Source organism: Rhinoderma darwinii, chromosome 3 (assembly GCF_050947455.1).
Source record: "Rhinoderma darwinii isolate aRhiDar2 chromosome 3, aRhiDar2.hap1, whole genome shotgun sequence".
Taxonomy (NCBI): domain Eukaryota; kingdom Metazoa; phylum Chordata; class Amphibia; order Anura; family Rhinodermatidae; genus Rhinoderma; species Rhinoderma darwinii.
Window position 1 is genome coordinate 244,589,583 of NC_134689.1, and position 24,212 is coordinate 244,613,794.

General features: G+C 41.6%; 2 protein-coding genes across 2 annotated transcripts in view; one reads left to right on the forward strand and one right to left on the reverse strand.

Moving 5' to 3' along the window:
- LOC142749513 (uncharacterized) overlaps positions 1–2,111 on the reverse strand; it is a 38,012-nt gene extending 35,901 nt beyond the window's left edge. Inside the window, exon 1 of the mRNA XM_075857627.1 lies at positions 1,753–2,111. The gene's annotated coding sequence lies outside the window, so the exon portion shown is untranslated. The remainder of the gene's footprint in view (positions 1–1,752) is intronic.
- On the forward strand, positions 2,109–16,789 carry HMGCL (3-hydroxy-3-methylglutaryl-CoA lyase). Its single transcript, XM_075857628.1, has 9 exons — positions 2,109–2,360; positions 5,697–5,780; positions 5,939–6,046; positions 6,560–6,655; positions 8,967–9,115; positions 11,782–11,845; positions 14,705–14,893; positions 15,926–16,051; positions 16,163–16,789. The coding sequence occupies exons 1-9, from the start codon at positions 2,283–2,285 to the stop codon at positions 16,262–16,264; spliced, it is 996 nt and encodes a 331-aa protein (XP_075713743.1). The 5' UTR covers positions 2,109–2,282; the 3' UTR covers positions 16,265–16,789.
- The last annotated feature ends 7,423 nt before the right edge of the window (positions 16,790–24,212 follow it).

The following is a 24,212-nucleotide window of genomic DNA, read 5'->3' on the forward strand; positions in this document are numbered from 1 at the left end:
CAGTCAGGGCTCCGTTCCGGCGGAAAGCTCTGATGGAACGGAGCCCTGATGCAGATGTGAACGAAGCCTTATAAAGACTGGCAAGATGGGCGTACAACAAACACAAATGATTAAAGTTGTATAATGACAAGTTATTAAAAATAGTCTTTAATATACTTTTGTTTTCCTGCATAAAAACGGTTTTAGGCCAGGATAACACACACAGTTTTGATGCAATTTTTGGATCAGATTTTTGAGCCAAAACCGGAAGGGGATCCAAAAGGAAGGAAAGGTATAAAGTAAAGACTGATGCGTCTTCTTTTGTTTATGTCCACTCCTGTATCTGGCTAAAAAAAAAAAAAAAAAACTGCACCAAATCTGCATGTGTGAACCTGGCCTTAGGCTACAATCCCACGTGCAGTTTTTTTATGCAGTTTCTGGTTCACTTTTTGATGCAGTTTTTCTCTTTTAGCCAAAGGCAGGAGTAGATCTAAAAGGAAGAGCATAAAGGAAAGATACTTCTCCTCTCTTCTATAACTTCTGTGGCTCAAGGAACTGCAGGTATGATGCCCATAACAACCAGATTCCAGCTTTCGCTTTTTTTTCCCCATTATTGATTTACAGGTTGTAATAAAAAGCACAAATATTATACGTATGTGTTTCAGTCATGACCGAACACCACTAAAATTACCATAGACAGAAAGATTTCTGGTTCGGGTACATTGTAAAATTGGGGTGTCTAAATACAATCACTTGATGATCTTGACAAGCATCCACGGTTGCTACACATAAATACCTAGATTTAGATTGTCCCACACTTTCAGATCTATGTAACCGCAATGACGTTTAAATTGCAAACCTGAACTGAATCGCTAAATAAATCCCCGCGTACGCCTCCTTCATGAATGGACAGTATCGCGGAGAAAAGAATCGCGTTGCAGAATCTTACACATTATCGCAGTGTCTCAAGCCACTCCTAGGAGTCTTATATCAGGATGATGACTGTTAAAGCGACACATACTGAAAGATATCTGTAATGGTAGGAATGATTTTCCATTATCTCATTTATAGTCCCAAGGCTATTCCAGTTTCAGTAAATAAACTTCATGTTGTGTGTTATAAAAACTTCTACAATATTCCAATATACTTTCTGTATCAATTCTTCAAGATTTTCAAGATCTGTGCTTGCAGTCATTCAATAGGTACATTCATTGTTTACTTCCAGTGAATAAGAAATGGTCATGTGATGGACACGCAGGTGCAGGACAGATTACAATGAGCAGTACACCTGTGTGTTCATCACGACCATGGACAGAGTCTAATACACTGAAAGTAAATGATAAATGTTCTTATTGAATGACTGCAAGCAGAGATCTCAACAAAACATTTACAATTCATATAGAACGTCTATAACATTGAAATGATTGCAGATTTTTTTGACTGTATGCATTGGTGAGGTGCATATATATATATATATATATATATATATATATATACACACACACACAATCACATCCGGCACTGTAAGGCAGATACCTATATACTTGCTGCAGTTTCTCCCTCGCTACACTGCATTATTATTTAATGACATATGAATACTGCATTACACCTATAGATAAGAGAAGCTCTGCATGGGTTACAGGTAGTATATGCCGTGTAGTATTGAAAGCTGCTCATATGTCCTGCCCTTCTGGTATTTGTGAGCATTTGCACTGGGTACAAGGATGACCGACCCGCTATAAAGCTTGTCATGCGGCCGAAATTGCTACAAACCTCAATCTCTTCAATTGCAGCACCCGTGACCCCCAATTGCCGGATTTTTCTCTTCCGGTTGTTACAGCAAGGGCTGCTGGGAGTTGTAGTTCAGCACTAGATAAGCGCAACACATGAACTACAGGTAGCAGTGAGTCTAGAATGACTGTGCAGGCGGCCTTATTAGTCACATTACTGTTACTAAATTGAGTTATAGTGCCTATAGGGGGCAGTGAAGAGTGGCGCTACAGATACTAAGGCAACGAAAGGCCATGAAAGAGACACTGAGAAGCTTCCGGGATGGATCCTTCCATCCACCAATCAACATCTAGACTGTAACTACTGCATAACACGCCTACAGGACTAGCCCCATATAACTCCACCTGGGCTCCCCCAGCACTAGCGCCCCTTCGCGTGTTTCCTCAGGCCGTGCACTTGGAATTAATTTGCATAAAATTGTCATGTGACCGCTCGATAGCACGTGACTCTGACGTCATGTCTTCCAAGATCAACTTCATTCTAGACGCGATCGTGACAGGTTGTCAGACAATATGTTAGCGGTGACTGCCAGGAGAGCGGTGCCGTGGGGCGTCGGGGCAGGCTGGGCCTCTGGGGTGATACTGCGACAGGTCAGACATACAACGTGCCTATGATCTGTAGTGGTCGTGCCCGTCACTAGTGCGATTTCCTGGTGTGAGCCACATAGCTAGCAGTACCTACTGGAGCAGTATTTAGGTTTTTGTTGTCTTTTGGTCATGGTTAACTTCTAATAAGTCAGGGATATTACAAATAAGCTCCACCCCCAGATACAGACCATGCACCATAACAAGAGCCAGAGTGCCCCCATAGCAGTGATGGTCACAGCCGCCCCTCCCCCCATGAATGGACCCTATGAAAAAAGAAAGCACACATTCTCCAGTGTTTGTGCTTTGTTGACATGTGGGCTCTTCACTTGTCACAGCTTCTCCCAGCATTTACATCTGCAGTGAGTGACCGCGCCTGTTGGACAGGTCTTGTCTTTACCCGAGACTTGTCTGTTCTTATAGTTCTGGCGGTCTTCCCTTTTTTCGTGAGACTCCTGGTCAATCCAGGAAAGTAGGATTAAAATGCTACAGAGTCAGGTCTTCTAAAACAATGTTTTTCCGCAACCTTTTTAAATACCCCCAAGGCTACGTTTCTTCGTAACCTTAAAGGGGTTCTTCACTTTGGAAATCCCTGCTTCTAAAGGTATTTTTGTATGGACCGACATGGGCCGTGTAAGCTAGCGCCGATCAACGAGACCGCTTGTTGATCGGCACCCGTTTACTTCTTTCACAAGGAGATAGTATGGGGACAAGCGGTCGTTAGTCCGATCGCTCGTCACTATACATTATCATCATGTCGGTAGCTCATCTCCTTGTTTACACAGGGAAATGTGCTGTCGACAACGATAATATTTTCAGTATTTAAACCGATACGATCAGAAGATGAATGAGCATGTGCTCGTTCATCTGCTGATCGCTGCCCTGTGTACATGGGGAAATGATCAGGAACAAGCGTTCTGTGAACACTCGTTTGCACAATTGGCCAGTGTAAAAGGGCCTTTAGAAGGATCCCTTGACAATAAACTGATCTCAAAGTGTCTCCCTGCTGGGACACCCAGTTATTAGCAGTAATCTGTGGGGAAGCCTCGTAGTAAGTGTTCATCTTCCCTGCAGCGCCACCACAGGGGAAATTAAGCATTACACAGTGCCCCTTCATACCAATGGGTTGTAATACAGGACATGTCCCCCAGGGAGAGAGACGCTCTTAGTAACCGATCTTCTCTCAGGCCAATAGATGAGGACTCCCTCTATTAACTCCTAGTTCCTTAATAGGGAATATGAAAATGGGAATTCTAAACTGGACAACCCCTCTAAGCAAATGTACTCGGGTGACAGTATAAATCTATCATAAATAAAAAATGTGTATTGAAATACAATAGGCATAAGGCTGGGGCTAGAGAAACTTTTGTAATGCGTGATAAATCGCTGTCCATAGGAATGTATTGAGTACCTTGAAAATCTCTTCAAAATCGCTCCATACAAGAGATTTGCTAGTGATTTTCATGGCTACATGCTGCGGTTTCAGAGCGACACACTTGTCTGGAGCAATTTTGGGGAGATTTTCAAGGTGCTCAATACATTAATATGGACAGGGATTTATCACATTGATTTTCTGTAGTGAGATAAGTAGCTGTAGCCTAATGCATTCCTATGGACAGCGATTAAATCTCTCTATAAAACAAAAAGTCTATGTGTAGCCCCAACCTAAAAAAGCAACACGAGTTGAGGTCACTTATCAGCCAATCTGGACTTTCACAGATTTTTCCCAGTTAATACCACTATACAATGCTTACTTGCCACTATACAATGCTTACTTGCCACTATACAATGCTTACTTGCCACTATACAATGCTTACTTGCCACTATACAATGCTTACTTGCCACTATACAATGCTTACTTGCCACTATACAATGCTTACTTGCCACTATACAATGCTTACTTGCCACTATACAATGCTTACTTGCCACTATACAATGCTTACTTGCCACTATACAATACTTACTTAGTACCCCAATACAGTGCTCAATTAATACTCCCATACTGGTCTCCCTTTGAACAATGATCAACTGACTAAGGCCCCCATGTCTACCATGGGCTGCTGCCTGCTAGAGCATAATCTGCAAGAAAAAAATAGTCAAAACTTTAAAATTAAAAAAAGAAAACTATTTCCCTCCCGTGGCATGGATTCCCTGGTCCCCCGCCGGTCTCTGTACATCCAGCTTTTGCTGATGACATTTCGTATTGACGTGTGACCGCTGCGGCCAATTACAGGCTGCAGCGGTCACATGTGACGATACGTCATCTTTGGAGACTGGGTGTACAGAGACCGGCGGAGACTAGGGGAGGTGAGTATTTTTGGTTTATTTTGACACAAGGCTATTGTGTGCAGGGAAATTCTCACCAAATGTGTGCAGATTTGCCTCTGGTTTTTCCTGCGGCTGTCAGATAATTTTTGTTTCCAACAGCAAATCCGCTACGTGTGCACATTTTCTAAAAAATTTGCAACTCTTCCTACAAAAAAACAAGGCCTCAGATAGCGAAGTAGTCATAATATTAAAACGTTATGGCTGGCGTAATGCTGTAAGGTGAAAACTGAAAATTCTTGCGGTCCTTAATGCAAAAATGGACTTGGTCCTTGAGGGGATTAATATCGCTATAAAGTGGTCAATTCCGCCATCAATAAGAAAATTAATACTAACACACACAGTACAATTAATGCCACGTCACGCGATTAATCCACACGATATGCTACTAATGTCTGATAGGTGGGGATCCAACAGAAGGTTCCGCTGACTGTATAGCGGCTGTGCTGCAGTACCTCCGCTCTACTCCTATTCAAGTGACTAGGAGCAGAGCTGCAGTAACCCAGCACAGCCGCTATACAGTCAGCGGAACCTTCTGTTTCTGGCACCGACCCTGCATAACCTCTGGTTAGGGTCTGGGTATTGGTCTGGTTATTGGTCTGGGTATACTGTGGATAGGTCATCAGTATAAAAAATGGCCCCCAATCTGGACAACCGCTTTAAGCCCCCTTTCACACACCAGCTGCCTATATTATTCTATACAGTACAGAAAAAAATAAATAAATATATATATATATATATGTTTGGCCTATAAAGGAAGGGGTAGCATTCCAATTAAAAGCCAAATGTAATCTACACCCATATTTTGAGCTTAGACGTCAGTGATGAAATATTATAGCTATTTTGCATTGATGTACATACCTGCATTTGAGGTAGTAAAATAAAATCAATGTTTTTTGAGACCGATTGGCAGTAATGCATTGTTAGGCGGCACGGCATGTTTGTATATTTCTAGAAATGATGATGTAACAGTACAGTGCAGAATTTGTTTACTGATGAAAATGATATATTTGACAGGTCAGTTCTTTACCAAATTACTCTTTCCCTAAAGAGGTAAAAATTGTGGAAGTGGGACCAAGGGATGGATTGCAGAATGAAAAGGTGGGTGCCATCTTCATGTGTAATTATTTCATGAGGTTAATGAGGAATATATAAGGACGTCTACTTTCATCCGCGGGTGGGCATTTTTTTTGCGGCCTGTATTTGGGAAGATGTCTTAGAAACTTCAGCAGATATTTGTTTAGATATTTTTTTTTCAGAATATTGTTCAAACTGAAGTCAAAATCCAACTTATTAACATGTTATCCGAGTCTGGATTGCAAGCGATAGAAGCTACAAGCTTTGTGTCCCCAAAATGGGTTCCACAGGTATGTAAAGAAGGTCATCAAGAAAGCATCTTAAAGGGATTGTCCACTCTGGAGCAGTCCCTCCAGTAACTAGCTGATGGTTGAAGGATGCAGGGGAAGGAAGTCATCACACGGCATATGATGAAATCACTGGGTGTCTATGTAATCCTTCCATAGTGTCAGATAAGGGCTATACTATTTATATATACTTCTTTATTGCTAACTCTTTCGCAGCCACGTTAGTTTTCACACTTTTGACATACACAAATAAAACCTGAATTGTACAAAAAAAATCGTATTATAACTCCCCCATATATTTGAAAGTAGACACCTCACACAATATTTACACACAATATTGCATTAAATGGTAATGATGTGTAAAAATTAATCTATATACAAACAGAAAAGGGGGGATTCGCAAACATACTTAGTGGTTGGGCCCCCACATTTGGACAGGTGGTATCTGAAATAGTGAGAGAAGCCCTTTAAGTAGTGAAATACAGTTCCATTCGATAGTAATATTCTCTTTCTTAGATGGCAGATCATATCAATATAATGCATGGAATAAAGAGGTTCCCCAATGTCAGCTACCCGGTGCTGACACCAAATCTCACCGGATTCCAGAAGGCGGTAAGTTTCATTGACTATTTGTATTGAATAAACTAACATTAGGTCTACGCTCTTTAGGTCTAGCCACGTGTGCTCTCATCCTAACTTTCACGTGGAGATTGAAAATGCTATGGGGGGGACTCCGTTTAAAAGTTTGCTATTGGGTCCCATTATTTTCTAGTTTTTCCTTTTGGATTTTAAAATTTAAATAGCTTTCCTATTCATGAAGTATTAGGGTCAGTGTGCACAGCTATTTTTGACGCAGAAACTGCCTCGGAATCCGCTCCAAGAAACACCCCAAATCGCCCCCCCCCTATTGATTGGTGTTTTTTTCCCCAAACGTTTTTTTGGTGCTTGCGAAAAATAAGAAGTAAAAAAGAAAAACCTTCCTCCAGTAGCCAGTGACCTAAACGCTGATGTTAACAGTGCAGCTGCGCTCAGGTCCATACATGGACCCCCCTCTCTCTCTCTCTCTCCGTCAAAATGTATAGGACACCCGTACATAGCACAGAAAGTGTGCCCACCTGCGGCCGTGTCACAAACTGACAGTAGAGTGAGAGAGGGGGATGTATGGACCTGAGCCTTCTGCAACGTTTACATGCAGTGGCGCCCGGGTCAGCTGGCGCGGGAGGGAGGAATTTTTTTTTATTATTAATTGCATAGCCCTGTTATTCTTCATGAGTAAGAGGGCTAGATAAACAATTATAATCTCAGACAACCCCTCTGATAACATTAATTTGATATTTAAATGGGTATTCTATCAATTTGTTTTGTATTTTTTTTGTATATTTTTTTGTTACCGTTTTTGAAGCTGAAAACTATTTTGAGGTGTTTCTTACTAGACTTTTTCGGAGCTGTTTTTCCATTTCCACAATGAAAAACGCACCAAAAAACGGCTCAAGAAGTGACATGCTCCTTCTTTTTACAGGGCGTTTTTTTTACTCGCTGTTTTTTAAAACGACACCGTAAACCCCCCCCCCCTCCCCCGTCTGGCCATTTTTCCAATTGAATTTAATGGGCAGATGTTTGTAGGTGTTCAGCTACCGTTTTTCATTCGTATTTTGAGGCATTTACGCCCCTAAATACGCCTGAAAACTCTGCGTGTGAACATAAACTCAGAGTAAGGTTTGTTTTGACTTGATTCTATGTGGGGGTGGATGCAATTTTGCTAATCTGCCTAGGGCACCAAAATACCTTGTCCCAGCCCTGGGTGCAGACATTTCAAGTAAATTGGAACCTTTTTTGTTTGGCCTGGAATGACCCTTTGACAACCGATCTGAAAGCGTTGGTACAGTTTTGTTACTTATCACATCCGCAATATTCACTAATTATATATTCTAGTGTTTATTCTGGCCAACCACACCATGAAGTAATCTGTGAAGTCTGTTCCCACATGGAGGAATAATTTAGATTCAGATTAGTTTGGGATTAGCAGACAATCCAGTAATCTGCATCCTCTATATGTTCCTGGCTGGGTAAGGGCTTTACATTACAGATTTAGAAATATCATGGTAACACAAATCCCAACATATGGAATAGCACAGAATAAATAACACAAGACAACTTTAAAATTGGGAAATATAGGCCGCAATGTTTATTAAGGGTTACCAAAGAATAAATAATTAAATACAACATAACCATAAAATTATTGAAAATTCATTGATCAATCATCATAAAATTATTGTACCAAGTACCCCCAGCATTAGCTGGGAGGCTAAACCCCACTAGTAAACATCGTTTTTCGCCCGTGGCCATTGAGCGCCGCAGGCAAAAAACGCCATGAAATACGCTTCTTCTGCCTCCCGTTAATGTCAATGGGAGGTCAGAGACGTAAACGCCCCGAAGATAGGGCATGTCGCTTCTTTTTCCCGCGAGATGGTTTTTCCGCTCACGGGAAAAAAAGTCCTCCACCTCCCATTGAAATCAATGGGAGGCATATTTGGCCGTTTTTTGACGCGGTTTCCGCGTCAATTAAACGTGTCAAAAAACTCTGTGTGAACTGGCCCAAAGAAGACATCTAACCGCCATTGCTGCTGAACATCCAATCAGCAAAAAGGGCGGGCTTCACGAGCGCAAGGTGGAAAGTACCAGAACCTGCTCGTACATTCTGTACAGCTGACCTCAAATTGACCTAGCAGGTAAGTACCAACTGTAATAATAAAAAAGGGGTGGGGAGGAAGAAACCAAACACCAGAAAAGCAAATACCTTTAAATACAAAATGATGTGGGGCTTTGTTACCATGTGTCCCCCAAGTGATTGCTATGGTGGGCCCTGAAATTAGGTTGACAGCATTTGTGCTTTCCATTGTATCATCATGCTTGTCTTCTTCAGGTTGAATGTGGTGCAAAAGAAGTAGCCATATTTGGTGCAGCTTCCGAGCTCTTCAGTAAGAAGAATATTAACTGCACCATAGAAGAAAGTTTACAGAGGTTCAAGGAAGTTACAGAGGCAGCTAAAGAAGCAAATATACCTGTACGAGGGTAAGACTCAACACATCAGGGGTGATTTATCAAAACCGGTGCAAGGGAAAAGGGGAGCAGCTGCTAATAGCAACCAATCAGGTTCAAGCTCTTATTTTCAGTGGCCCTTTTTAAAATGAAAGAAGCAATCTGATTGGTTGCTATTAGAAGCTACTCCATTTTTCCTTTGCACCAGTTTTGATAAATCTCCCCCATTATTTTATTTTCAACGAGGATGCAATCTACATGATTGTAGTTGACCATGACCTGAAATCTCCAAAGGGAGTGCTTCACTTTAACCCCATCAGGACCAGCCTAACTTTCGTTTTTATGCTTTTGTTTTTTCCACCCAGCCTTCAAAAGGTCATAACTCTTTTACTTTTTCGTTGACTCAGCCATAGGAGGGCTTAATTTTTACAGGACAAGTTGTACTTTCTAATGGTACCATTTAATATTATGTGTGATGTACTGTGAAGCTGGAAAAAAATTCAGAATGGGGTGGAATTAGAAAAAAACATCTGTTCCTCCATTTTCTTATGGGTTTCGTTTTTACAGTGTTCACTCTGAGGTGAAAATGACACTTTTATTACGGGCCCACGGACTTATATTAGCCACGGGTACCTCCCCGTATGATTACGGGAAGGTGCACGTGCCGTTGAAAAATATAGAACATGTCCTATTTCAGGCCGTAATTACGGCACTGGCAGGCCCATAGAAGTCTATGGGGCTCCCGTAATTAAGGGGGACTACGTGTGTGCACCCGTAATTACGGGAGCGTTGCTAGGCGACGTCAGTGTATAGTCACTGTCCAGGGTGCTGAAAGAGTTAAACGATCGGCAGTAACTCTTTCAGCACCCTGGACAGAAACTACAGATCACAATATAGATCAAGCTGTAAAAAAATAAAAAAAGACATTCATACTTACCCAGATCTCCCTGCTTCTTCCTCCAGTCTGGCCTCCTGGGATGACGTTTCAGCCCATGTGACCGCTGCAGCCAATCACAGGCTGCAGCGGTCTCATGGACCTCCGCGTCATCCAGGGAGGTCGGGCTGGATGTCGAAAGAGGGAAGCGTCACCAAGACAACGGCCGTGTAAGTATGAATTTCTTTTACTACGGAAAGGGCTGCCCCTTCTCTCTATCCTGCACTGATAGAGAGAAGGGGCTGCCGATTAGTGCAGTGCAATTTTGCAGCGAAAACGTGCCCGTAAGTACGGGTGGAATACTGGTGACACCGGACCCGTATTTACGGGCACGGGTCTGTAAATACTGGTGCAATACGGGTCGAATACGTGTGACCAAGGATCCGTATTTACGCCAGTATTTACGGGTGGAAAATAATACGTTCGTGTTCATGAGGCCTTAGTACCTTTAAAAAAAATGTAAATGTTTGCATCGCCATACCTCCGTAACTTTTTTATATTTCTGTGTACAGAGCTGTGTAAGGCATCTTTTTGTACGTGGAAAATGTAGTTTTTATTCCATTTTGGGGAATGTTGGGCATTTCGATCACTTTTTATAAAAAAATTTTGGGAGGGGTTGAAGTGGCAAAAAAACTGCGAGTAGGCCATTTTGACGTTTTTTCCCGCTACGACGTTCACCGTAATGGATATATATTTTTACAGTTTGGCCATTTTCGGACGTGGGGATACCTAATGTGTTTATTTGTTGTTTATTTAATTATATATGTGATCTAGGGAAAGTGGTGATTTGAATTTTTATATATTTTTTAAAGACTTTTAAAAAAAATGTTTGTTTTACATTTATTTAGCCCACCCCTAGGGGGCTTGAACCTGCGATCATTAGATCACTTATGCCATAGACTGCAGTGTTGCAGTCTATGGCAAAATCAGTGCATTGCTATTGAGACCTGCCGCAGGCAGATCTCAATAGCAATCCTCCTCTAGCAGGGCTGGGAGCGTTCACAAGGCTCCCAGCTGCTAGAAGAGTACACCGGTTCCTGCGATCTCACTACACAGTGACCGGCTCCGAAGCGGAAAGGGCGGTAAAAACCCCTCACATGCTGGTGGTCACATCTGACACCGGCATCTGAGGGTTTAAATGCTTGCGATCAGACATTTTCTGATCGCAAGTATTGCCGCTTGGTCTGTGCTGTGCAACGCAGCAGAGACCCAGCGGCTATGGCGCCCTCACTGCTTCTGACTGGGCGCCGTATTGAAAAACCCTTTCCCGACGTAAATCACTAGTGGAGCGACGGGAAAGGGTTAATCCAAGGTGATCTCCATTATCTTAATGGTCAGGTACATACTCCATTTGTCATATCATGGCAGGAAAAATATTTGTGAGCTGACGTTGCATATTACCTCACATGCCATTCGAAAGCTAAATAAAGTTTTTAAGAATAAAGAATTCTGTATTCATATATGCTTTCCACTGCAATAATCAGAAAGCTTCTCATGGTTTATTCCTCTTCATCGTTCTCTCATTGTTGCTACTTGACGTGCCATAGAGAGCTGGTTTCAGAGAGAGCAGTTCCATAGGTTGTTGGAGAGAGATAGGTGGTAAAGATGGCGTCTGATCAGTCATCAATGACCATGGTAATTGCCGCGTCTTTTCACATTTGATTCCCTAACCAAGTATTTTAGCCGCACATTAGAGACGACAACATGATTTTCAGTGTTTGATATCATTCGGAAACTGTTGACCTGACTTCTGTCCATATTTCAGGTATGTCTCTTGTGTTCTTGGTTGCCCATATGAAGGGAAAGTGTCTCCTAGTAAAGTGGCTGAGGTGAGTTGTATTGAAGATTTCTATTCGCGTTTTCTAGCTTGAGATTCACACACATATTATTAACATACATATTTAAAGCAGACCTGTCCGCTAGATCTAAGGCCACATGCTATTATTATTAAATGGTAGACGCGAGCCATATAATCCCCACAGCATGAAAAACATTTTCAGTATCTTTAGAATTCATATGCATGTTCAACTGAACAGTGACGACCTAGCCAGGCGAGAGCAAGGAGCAGACGTCAGGGAAATGTTTGCATACTCTGGACTTGACTGCTGAATGCCATACCCCGGAGACTCACTATACTTATCATTAACATATTGTATTTAATAGTCCCATTGTGACAGTATTGAATGTTTTTCCACAAAAAGGAGTGGGTATTAAGTATTGTCTGACCTTCAGCTACAAATTAAGGGTATGTTCACACAGAGTTCTGCCTCCAAACTTCCTTCAGGACTTTGGAGGCATTTTTTGAGGTGTTTTTTTATTTTTTTTTCATTTAGTTGGTAACATTATTCATCTGTAAAAACGCTAGTGTTTTGTTTTTTTTACAAAAAAAAGTAAAAATACTCGTTGAGCCGACGACTTTTTATTTTTGGGCCCCAATAGATTTCAATGGTAGGTTTAAAGAGGCTCTGTCACCACATTATAAGTGCCCTATGTTGTACATGATGTGATCGGCGCTGTAATGTAAATTACAGCAGTTTTTTATTTAGAAACACGATCATTTTTGACGGAGTTATGACCTATATTAGCTTTATGCTAATGAGTTTCCTAATGAACAACTGGGCGTGTTTTACTATATGACCAAGTGGGCGTTATACAGAGGAGTGTATGACGCTGACCAACCAGTGACTAATCAGCGTCATACACTTCTCTCCATTCATTTACACTGCAGATAGCCATATAGCTATATCGCTATGTGCAGCCACCTAAACACACTGTAACGTTACTGCAGTGTCCTGATAATGAATATACATTACCTCCAGCCAGGACGTGATGTGTATTCAGAATCCGAACACTTTGCTAACACAATCCCGACACATAAAGCTAATGTAGGTAATAACTCCGTCAAAAATGATAGTTTTTCTAAATATAAAGCACTGCTGTAATCTACGTTACAGCGCCGATCACATCATGTACAATATAGGCCACTTATAATGTGGCGACAGAGCCTCTTTAAGAGTAAAATACGCTCAAGATAGAGCAGGATGCTTTTTTTTCAGCGAGCAGGAAAAAAACTTCCTAACAAAAAAACTCCCCTGATACCCATTGAAATGAATGGGAGGCAGATTTGGGGCGTTTTTTTAGTGTTAAGTCTGACGTGGAAAATGTGAAACGTGTGAACATACCGTAATTATCTTATGTAGGTTTGAATCCAACAAAAATCCCCTGTTATATTTTGGTGGCTATTAAAGTGAAACTCCACCTAAGCGTTTATATTAGGGAACTGCATGATGAATAATTGTGTTATGACACAAATCACTTCATTTCAGAATAGGAACTCTTTAAGTAGTAGTACAGGGCTGCCCCTCCTGGCATGGTCAGAAAAATACAGGTTTACTAAGCCTTTATTCTGTGATTGGCGAGAGCAGAGGGGATGTCACAATCTCCTGGTGGGGAACTATAAGGCGAGTTCCCACGGGTCGGATAGGCTGCGTAAAAATCACGCAGCGTATCCAACCTTAAACCCACAGTACATTCCATCCGAATAATCAAACCACATTGTGGTGCGTTTTTTCAAGTGGAATTTCCGCTGGGGAAAAAAGCGCTCATACTTACCCCTAGGTCTTCTCTGCGCGTAGTCTGGCCTCCTATGACGTTGTTGCAGGCCATGTTACGCTGCAGCCTGTGAAACGTCATCCCAGGAGGCCAGACTGCAGGAAGAAGGAGAGGGTTCTGGGTAAGTATGATTTTTATTCCGAGATTTGCGATTTTTGTAGCGTAATCGATGCGATTACACCGCAAAAATTTCATCACTTTCCATTTTGTTGCGAGTTTTGCATGCCCATTGAATTTAATGGGGAAAACCCGCAACAGAAAATCAACTAAAACGCAGCATAAGGCTGGGTTCACACGAGCATATTACGTCCGTAATGGACGGAACGTATTTCGGCCGGAAGTCCCGGACCGAACTCAGTGCAGGGAGCCGGGCTCCTAACATCATAGTTATGTACGATGCTAGGAGTCCCTGCCTCTCTGCAGGACAACTGTCCTGTACTGTAATCATGTTTTCAGTAAGGGACAGTAGTTCCACGGAGAGGCAGGGACTCTTAGCGTCGTACATAACTATGATGCTAGGAGCCCGGCTCCCTGCACTGAGTTCGGTCCGGGACTTCCGGCCGAAATACGTCCGTCCATTACGGACGTTAATGTGCTCGTGTGAACCCAGCCTAATTTGACATACTGCGAAATGTAATTCCGCACCGCAGGTCAATTTATTAACGTTTTCTCTGCGGTTTTTCCCCGCAGTGTGGGCATGATATTTTCAAAATCTCATCCACTTTGCTGCTACTGTAAATGCTGCGGAATTTCCGCACACAATTTTTTTCCTGAAATTCCACAGCCTTCACGCTTTGTGGGAGCCCGGCCTAACATCCCCTCTGTTCTCTTCATTTACATAAACTGGATTCTGCTGACTTACATTACTATTTCCGGCCCCTATATAATATTTTTCTCCAATCAGTTAATATAGTCTAAACTAGATCCAGGTAAAAGCTTCGCTTATATGAATCAGATAACTTATATATGAAGGTAACCATAACAATTTATTAATAAACACACAAAACATAAAACAGGTACATGATCCTATACCCACGTTTTTATTCTATACCACAATTCTACTTGTTTATTGTCAGGTGGCACACGAGATGTTTTCCATGGGTTGCTATGAGATCTCCTTGGGGGACACTATTGGAGTGGGGACCCCTGGCAGCATGCGAGAAATGTTGACCGCAGTTCTGGATGTGATTCCTGCCAGGGCCCTAGCTGTACACTGTCATGATACATATGGGCAGGCTCTGGCAAACATACTTGTGGCATTGCAGGTAACGTGTGCATTTAACCGCTTAATAGATATTTGCTCTTCCTTTTTAGGCAGAAAAACGGTAAATGAGGAGAAACAGTTTTTGGCTATTATATTCTTATCTGTGGAGACTTATTTCCATATTATTCTCAGGTGTTCTGCGTTTCTCTTCCTTATATTTATAATAAGTCCCACTAAGATTATATTTAGTGATATTCTATCGATCGGGGCACGGCATAAATTATTCAGTCCAGTGTCTTCATCCGCTCTTTATCTACGTGTCACAAATTCCATTTAATCACAGAAGCATACAAATTCTACTGCGAATTCTAGCTACAGAAAATGGTAATGGAAAGATGTAGCATGAGACGTAACATGAAGCGCTAATGTAAAATCTGTAACACCCCCCCCCCCCCCCCCAAAAAAAAAACCGTCACCCAACATTTGTAATATTAGTCTCCTAATACTAGCCAGAGGAACCTTATGGCCCATGTGACCACAGCTGCTGCACCACCCTTAGCTAAGTAACTCATTTCAGTATGTTGTATGTGGTTTTCATATGCATGTAGTTGAAAATACTGAATCGTATTAAATGAGTTTTTCCACAAAATAACATTTTTGTTATATTATTTTGGTATGTCAAAAATGTCATTGGTACGGGTCTAACCGCTGGTACAAATTAAGGGAAGATACAGAAACAGCTGAGTAGGCTTTTTATTTCCCTCCAATTGTTTTAAAAAAGAGATCTGGAAACAGTCAGCGCACTTGGCTGTTTCCATATCTCCCGAAGTGTTCAATGCAGCAAATACTCAGACGGGAACAAAGGATGTACATCCCCCTATAATGGGGGTTCCAGTCGTTGGACCCCTAACAATAAGATATGTCATATAAGCCCTATTAACTACGTGAATTATAAATGTACACAAAATAAATAAATGCCAGATTCAGCTCTTCTAAGTTGTAGAAAGAAACTAACATTATAGTCATTATTTTGCCATAATAACACATAATAATTTATTTTTTTTATAACATTGTGTCTTTTCCGTTGTGACAGATGGGAGTCCAGGTGGTGGATTCCTCTATCGCAGGTCTTGGTGGTTGTCCTTACGCACAAGGAGCTTCTGGGAATGTAGCCACAGAAGATGTAGTGTATATGCTACAAGGCCTTGGCATTCACACAGTATGTATAAACCTCTCTGTTTGTCTTCTTTTCAACATTTCAGATTATATGAAATTATTGGTGTGCTATAATTTAGGCTTTGTGTAATTGTATGAATTTTTGCTTTTCTAGGGAGTTGACTTACAGAAGCTTATTGAAGCTGGCACCTTTATCTGCAGAGCTCTCGGAAGGAAAAACAGCTCTAAAGTGGCAACAGCAATGTGCAAACTGTGAGGTTAAACCCATGGAGCGTTCACATTGAAACCGCTAAATATCTGGGCCTTTCTGGATTCCACGAGATCTGCTTCCTATGGATCAAATAATAGCTTTCCAGCTCTGGGACCCACAGCTATTGTCCTGTCCATTGAGGTGGCCACAGGTTCCAGGCAGGGACTAGTGGAGAGATTGCCTCACGTGCGGCTCTCTTTATTATGATCTATGGGAGTTACAGAAACAGCCAAACAAGCCAGAGCCTGGACCCGCATCCATCAGACGTTTATGGCATATGTTTTGGATATGCCATAAATGTCTGAGATGAAAATAACCCTTTAAATGAAGACACGTTTATCCTCTCCAAGACCGTTCTGCCTGTGACTCTTTACACACAGTATTTTGTCTAATGCTGAAAATGAAAGTCATCTAGTTAAAACAATGCAAATGCATTTCCATATTCTCCTGCTGAGCATTAAACTGATTTTCTCACTTGTCAGCTTCAAAAGGAAAATGTCCAGTGTGAAAATACTGCAGAGATAAGAGAAAGTTTTTGTTTGTACATATGTTACATCTAACCATTTAGTGAAAAATACATGCATATATATATATATATATATATATATATATATATATTTTATCGAAGAAACCACGGCACTCAGTATAGAAGGGTGCTCAGGTAGGGTTCAACTCTGTAGTATTTTGGAAGAAAACCCGGTACTTCAAAAATTCTTTGTATTTGAAAAATTATTTTATTTGCAATCCACAGACTGACAATGTGACGTTTCGTACTTCTTTATTAATTTTACAGACTGTTTTAAAAAGGTCTTGTTATTTTTACTGAAACGTCACGTCACAATTATTTTTCAAAAACATAGAATTTTTGGATTGCCGGGTTTTCTTATATATATATATATATATATATATATATATATATTTAGTGTGTGTGTGTGTATATATATATATATATATATTTGTAGTTTCTTCTTTTCAGTGCTATTAGAGGAATCTGGACGCACTCCAGGTATAGGTCCCTTCACCAACCTTAAAATGAAGAGTAGGAAATTGCCACCTATAGGAGACTTTACCAATGTGGATTTATTTGTGGATATGGTGGGAGATGAGATCAAAAGTCTCAGTCAGGATAGCAGGGGAATGGATAATAATTTGTCTTGGTCTGAACGATTAGCTCTGACCACTTTAGAGAAAAAAGAGAATATTGTTCTCAAATCATCCGATAAAGGTGGGAACATTGTGGTCATGAGCAGGGATGGCTATAAGAAGATGTGTGAGGACATTTTATTTAACCATGACTGCTATACCATTTTAAAGGATAACCCCACGGCATTATTCAAGAAAGAGTTGCTGAGCATTTTGAGTGATGCAAAGAGCAGATCTTTGATTAGTGCAGGGGAATTTGGGTTTTTATACCCACAATTTCCTGTTATGGCGTGTTTCTATAGCCTGCCCAAAATCCACAAAGGTTATCCTCCTTTACGTGGCAGACCTATTGTTTCAGGCATAAATAATCTAACTCAAAATGTGAGCACGTATGTTGACCAAGTGTTGCGTCCCTTTGTTTTGAGTCTCACATCATATGTGCGTGACACAATGGATGTCCTGAAACAGATTGATGGCATTTCCCTGGAGAAAGATACAATTTTGGCGAGTCTGGATGTCGAGGCGTTGTATTCATCCATACCGCACAAATGTGGCTATAAAGCGGTCGAGTACTATTTGGGATCTAGAGGTACCCAGTTTGTAGCTCATAACCAGTTTGTCATGCAGTTATTACAGTTTGTTCTTGAAAGAAATATATTTATTTTTGAAGACAAAATTTTCCATCAGAAATGTGGTACTGCAATGGGGAGTCCTGCTGCTCCCACCTATGCAAATTTATTTCTTGGCTCGTGGGAGGAGACAATTGTCTTTGGGGACAAATTTGTCAATTGGACTTCATCTGTTGGATTATGGATTAGATATATTGATGACGTGTTGATCCTCTGGAACTCTACAGCGGATGAGTTCCATAATTTTGTAGCAGCCCTCAACAAGAATGATGTAGGACTTAAATTCACATGTGAGATCAGTGAGAAAGAATTGTCTTTTTTAGATTTGAAAATCACAAAAACATCAGATGGCACAATCCACACTAAGGTACATAGGAAAGAAACAGCAACAAATAGTTTCCTGCAATGGAATAGCTGTCATCCCCATTCCCTCAAAAGTGGCATACCAAAAGGCCAATTTATGAGAGTACGTAGGAATTGTAGTTCTATGGGTGATTTTGAGTTCCAGGCCAAGGAGCTCAAAACAAGATTGAAGGACAGAGGTTTCCCCGAGAGGGTTATCAGGAAGGCCTATGAGGGAGCAAGGGATGCTGATAGGCAATGTCTTCTGGTCCCTAAAAAACGGAAAGAAGAACAGGTCACAAGACTCATAGGTACCTATGATTCCAAACAAAATGATATTATGCAGATACTGAATAGGTATTGGCGTATTCTCAGTTCTGATACAGATCTGGTAGATCAAATCACACAGAGGCCGTCTGTCACCTATCGGAGAGGGAAAAATATAAGGGACAGAGTCATGCACAGCTGTTTTGACCCCATTTCACCTAGGGGCACGTGGCTGGACAGACAAATACCAGGCACCTTTAGGTGTGGTAGTTGTAAAGCCTGTGATTTCATTTTTAAAGGTAATAGCTTCACTAGCGTCACCACACAGAAACAATACACTATTCGGGATTATGTCAATTGCAAGACTGCGGGAGTGGTCTACCTAATCACATGTCCATGCCCCCTTAACTATGTGGGAAAAACAGCACGACAATTTCGTCGCCGTATTAGGGAGCATGTTGGAGATATTGTCCATGATAGGGACACCCCAATATCTAAGCATGTGCATGCCAAACACCAAGGCCAGGCAGCATGTTTAAAGTTTCAAGCTATTGAACTTGTTAGACCCCCCAAAAGAGGAGGTGATTGGGATAACCTGATTTTACGCAAAGAAGCACAATGGATCCACAGACTGGAATGCATACATCCAGCAGGTTTAAATGAGCAGACTAATTATACATGTTTTATTTAACACTCCGTATGGACGACCTATCTCCCTTGGGTTGCCCAGGGGGTGGGTGAGTTCATTTTTGCCTAAACACATGTAGGTTTGAGATGGCCCTATTGGTCTGCCGTTTTTTAACGGCGATCGTCTCTCGGTCCCCCATGTCATGAGGGATCGTTTTTCCTTCCACCCTACATGTGATTAATTACATTTTTAGTTGCTTTGTGAGGTAGCCTACTTGCGGTGTTTAACTGTCCCGCGAGATTTACTTACAATCCATTATCGTGTAGCGCTTACCTTCTCCTATTTTGGCAGTCTGGGCGAATTGTCCCTGACTTCTACTGCGCCTGCGCGTGCGGCTTGATGCGGCCGATGATGACCCCTGGTTGTCAGCTGACGGCGGGGGGTCACATGGGCAGGTGTCACTAATCGTGAGGGTGTGGGGATTGGTCAGTTCATGTTTGCCGCTAGAATACGAGGGGTGGAGTTTAGCGTTTATAGTAACGTAGCGCCTGCAATGAAGTATGCCGTTGACATCAATACGTGCATCTTTGCCGTGACGCACAGCAGAATATCTGCTGTTAAAGGATTCTATCGCTGGTGTGAAGGCCAGAGTTACCATTATACGGACCCCTGAGGATGAGTACCTGAAACGCGTAGGGTCGTTGTACTGTTTATGGAATGTTTGCATTGGGGATAGTCATATCGTGTTACACCCAGCACTAGGAGACCCGATCTATTCGGACGCCTGTGCTTTATTTTGGGATTGTACTACTGATGTGCCCTGGATATATGCTGTTTCCAGACATAATATTGTTATAAACACCGAGTTAGATGTATCACAATGACTCAGTGTTTTTTGTTTAATACGTTTTTTAACAATCACGGTGGGGCTTATGTCACAGTGGTGTGTTACCCCTGTTTTTAACTAGTTACTAATTAAAAGGTATTTTTTACTTTATTGTTACTTCAGTGAACTATATAATTTACTCATATTGTGGGAGCACAATTAGATTTCTATCAAACTAGACAGTGAAATTACATTTAATCCATACAGTTAATAATTTCAGTTTATCTAGGTATGGCAGCCTTTGCACTTTCTGAATTAAACACAGATGGGTGGATGAGTGAGGCCAAAAGCGTCTTTTCAGAGTGTGAACTGACGTATACAGTTCAGGGTGCATCTCTCAAATCCACCTTTAAAAATCTTAATAGACTGCACAAAGATTATACTAGAAGTTGGTGGGAGATCCAGAGTCTGGAAAACTATTTAAAGAATAAGATAGTTCCCAGAGGTCTCAGGGTCCCCATTGTCCCAGCATTAAGATTAAAAACCGCTAATATTAAAGAAAGGTGGGAACAGGAGATTACAGGGAGCTCACTTAGGCTGATGCAGATCTTGGTAGAGGAAGAAAAAGTCCAGTTTGACTTTATTAGTGTTGAGCTTAAAAAAGAGATTGAGGCAGCCAAGTCCTTGGTAGATACCCCAGGTTTTGAAAAAAAGGACAAAATCCTCCAACAAACTTTGGAAAGGTTTACTAATCATCTTAAGGAACGAAAACACTTCCAATTCCAGAGAGACCTACAGGAATTTAGGGAGAAAAAAGCGTATGATTTTGTCACTACACAACAACAGCAATATCAACAGACCAATAGGGGGCCGAGGGAATCTGACCCTTCCACATCAGAGAGTGAAACTACAGACTCTGAAAGAGTGGGCCCATTCTTTGGCGGTAGTGGTGGGAAACATAAATTTAGGGGAGGAGCAAGAAGTAGAAATAGAGGCCGTGGGAGAGCCTCTTCTAATAGTGGCAATAATTTTTTAGCCAACAATCCTCCCATTTCCCGCTATATGCTGAGGGGTCAAAAGGATTAGTGAAGGGGAATAACATGGATAGGCTTCAAATCATTAACCTTTCTGAATATAATTTGAGTGCATCAGAGATTACACTATTAGAAAAGGGACTTTCCTTTGTCCCTACAGTTAAATTTGACTCATTTTCGTGGATTAAAGATCTCAATTTATTTGCTCGCAAACTTAAATGGATAAAATTTTTTAAACACCATAATAGAAAAAAATGCATGGAATTAGGCCTAGAGGAGTCTGATATGGAAGGTCTTTCGGCCCTTGAGGGGCTATTAGAGGAATCTGGACGCACTCCAGGTATAGGTCCCTTCACCAACCTTAAAATGAAGAGTAGGAAATTGCCACCTATAGGAGACTTTACCAATGTGGATTTATTTGTGGATATGGTGGGAGATGAGATCAAAAGTCTCAGTCAGGATAGCAGGGGAATGGATAATAATTTGTCTTGGTCTGAACGATTAGCTCTGACCACTTTAGAGAAAAAAGAGAATATTGTTCTCAAATCATCCGATAAAGGTGGGAACATTGTGGTCATGAGCAGGGATGGCTATAAGAAGATGTGTGAGGACATTTTATTTAACCATGACTGCTATACCATTTTAAAGGATAACCCCACGGCATTATTCAAGAAAGAGTTGCTGAGCATTTTGAGTGATGCAAAGAGCAGATCTTTGATTAGTGCAGGGGAATTTGGGTTTTTATACCCACAATTTCCTGTTATGGCGTGTTTCTATAGCCTGCCCAAAATCCACAAAGGTTATCCTCCTTTACGTGGCAGACCTATTGTTTCAGGCATAAATAATCTAACTCAAAATGTGAGCACGTATGTTGACCAAGTGTTGCGTCCCTTTGTTTTGAGTCTCACATCATATGTGCGTGACACAATGGATGTCCTGAAACAGATTGATGGCATTTCCCTGGAGAAAGATACAATTTTGGCGAGTCTGGATGTCGAGGCGTTGTATTCATCCATACCGCACAAATGTGGCTATAAAGCGGTCGAGTACTATTTGGGATCTAGAGGTACCCAGTTTGTAGCTCATAACCAGTTTGTCATGCAGTTATTACAGTTTGTTCTTGAAAGAAATATATTTATTTTTGAAGACAAAATTTTCCATCAGAAATGTGGTACTGCAATGGGGAGTCCTGCTGCTCCCACCTATGCAAATTTATTTCTTGGCTGGTGGGAGGAGACAATTGTCTTTGGGGACAAATTTGTCAATTGGACTTCATCTGTTGGATTATGGATTAGATATATTGATGACGTGTTGATCCTCTGGAACTCTACAGCGGATGAGTTCCATAATTTTGTAGCAGCCCTCAACAAGAATGATGTAGGACTTAAATTCACATGTGAGATCAGTGAGAAAGAATTGTCTTTTTTAGATTTGAAAATCACAAAAACATCAGATGGCACAATCCACACTAAGGTACATAGGAAAGAAACAGCAACAAATAGTTTCCTGCAATGGAATAGCTGTCATCCCCATTCCCTCAAAAGTGGCATACCAAAAGGCCAATTTATGAGAGTACGTAGGAATTGTAGTTCTATGGGTGATTTTGAGTTCCAGGCCAAGGAGCTCAAAACAAGATTGAAGGACAGAGGTTTCCCCGAGAGGGTTATCAGGAAGGCCTATGAGGGAGCAAGGGATGCTGATAGGCAATGTCTTCTGGTCCCTAAAAAACGGAAAGAAGAACAGGTCACAAGACTCATAGGTACCTATGATTCCAAACAAAATGATATTATGCAGATACTGAATAGGTATTGGCGTATTCTCAGTTCTGATACAGATCTGGTAGATCAAATCACACAGAGGCCGTCTGTCACCTATCGGAGAGGGAAAAATATAAGGGACAGAGTCATGCACAGCTGTTTTGACCCCATTTCACCTAGGGGCACGTGGCTGGACAGACAAATACCAGGCACCTTTAGGTGTGGTAGTTGTAAAGCCTGTGATTTCATTTTTAAAGGTAATAGCTTCACTAGCGTCACCACACAGAAACAATACACTATTCGGGATTATGTCAATTGCAAGACTGCGGGAGTGGTCTACCTAATCACATGTCCATGCCCCCTTAACTATGTGGGAAAAACAGCACGACAATTTCGTCGCCGTATTAGGGAGCATGTTGGAGATATTGTCCATGATAGGGACACCCCAATATCTAAGCATGTGCATGCCAAACACCAAGGCCAGGCAGCATGTTTAAAGTTTCAAGCTATTGAACTTGTTAGACCCCCCAAAAGAGGAGGTGATTGGGATAACCTGATTTTACGCAAAGAAGCACAATGGATCCACAGACTGGAATGCATACATCCAGCAGGTTTAAATGAGCAGACTAATTATACATGTTTTATTTAACACTCCGTATGGACGACCTATCTCCCTTGGGTTGCCCAGGGGGTGGGTGAGTTCATTTTTGCCTAAACACATGTAGGTTTGAGATGGCCCTATTGGTCTGCCGTTTTTTAACGGCGATCGTCTCTCGGTCCCCCATGTCATGAGGGATCGTTTTTCCTTCCACCCTACATGTGATTAATTACATTTTTAGTTGCTTTGTGAGGTAGCCTACTTGCGGTGTTTAACTGTCCCGCGAGATTTACTTACAATCCATTATCGTGTAGCGCTTACCTTCTCCTATTTTGGCAGTCTGGGCGAATTGTCCCTGACTTCTACTGCGCCTGCGCGTGCGGCTTGATGCGGCCGATGATGACCCCTGGTTGTCAGCTGACGGCGGGGGGTCACATGGGCAGGTGTCACTAATCGTGAGGGTGTGGGGATTGGTCAGTTCATGTTTGCCGCTAGAATACGAGGGGTGGAGTTTAGCGTTTATAGTAACGTAGCGCCTGCAATGAAGTATGCCGTTGACATCAATACGTGCATCTTTGCCGTGACGCACAGCAGAATATCTGCTGTTAAAGGATTCTATCGCTGGTGTGAAGGCCAGAGTTACCATTATACGGACCCCTGAGGATGAGTACCTGAAACGCGTAGGGTCGTTGTACTGTTTATGGAATGTTTGCATTGGGGATAGTCATAT

What these genes read in the sequence shown, in the direction of transcription:
- HMGCL (XM_075857628.1), top strand. Translation starts at nt 2,283, where the DNA reads ATGTTAGCGGTGACTGCCAGGAGAGCGGTGCCGTGGGGCGTCGGGGCA. An exon ending in ATGGATTGCAGAATGAAAAG is followed by an intron (nt 5,781 to 5,938) that starts GTGGGTGCCATC and finishes TTTTTTTTTCAG; the next exon opens with AATATTGTTCAAACTGAAGT. An exon ending in ACATACTTGTGGCATTGCAG is followed by an intron (nt 14,894 to 15,925) that starts GTAACGTGTGCA and finishes CCGTTGTGACAG; the next exon opens with ATGGGAGTCCAGGTGGTGGA.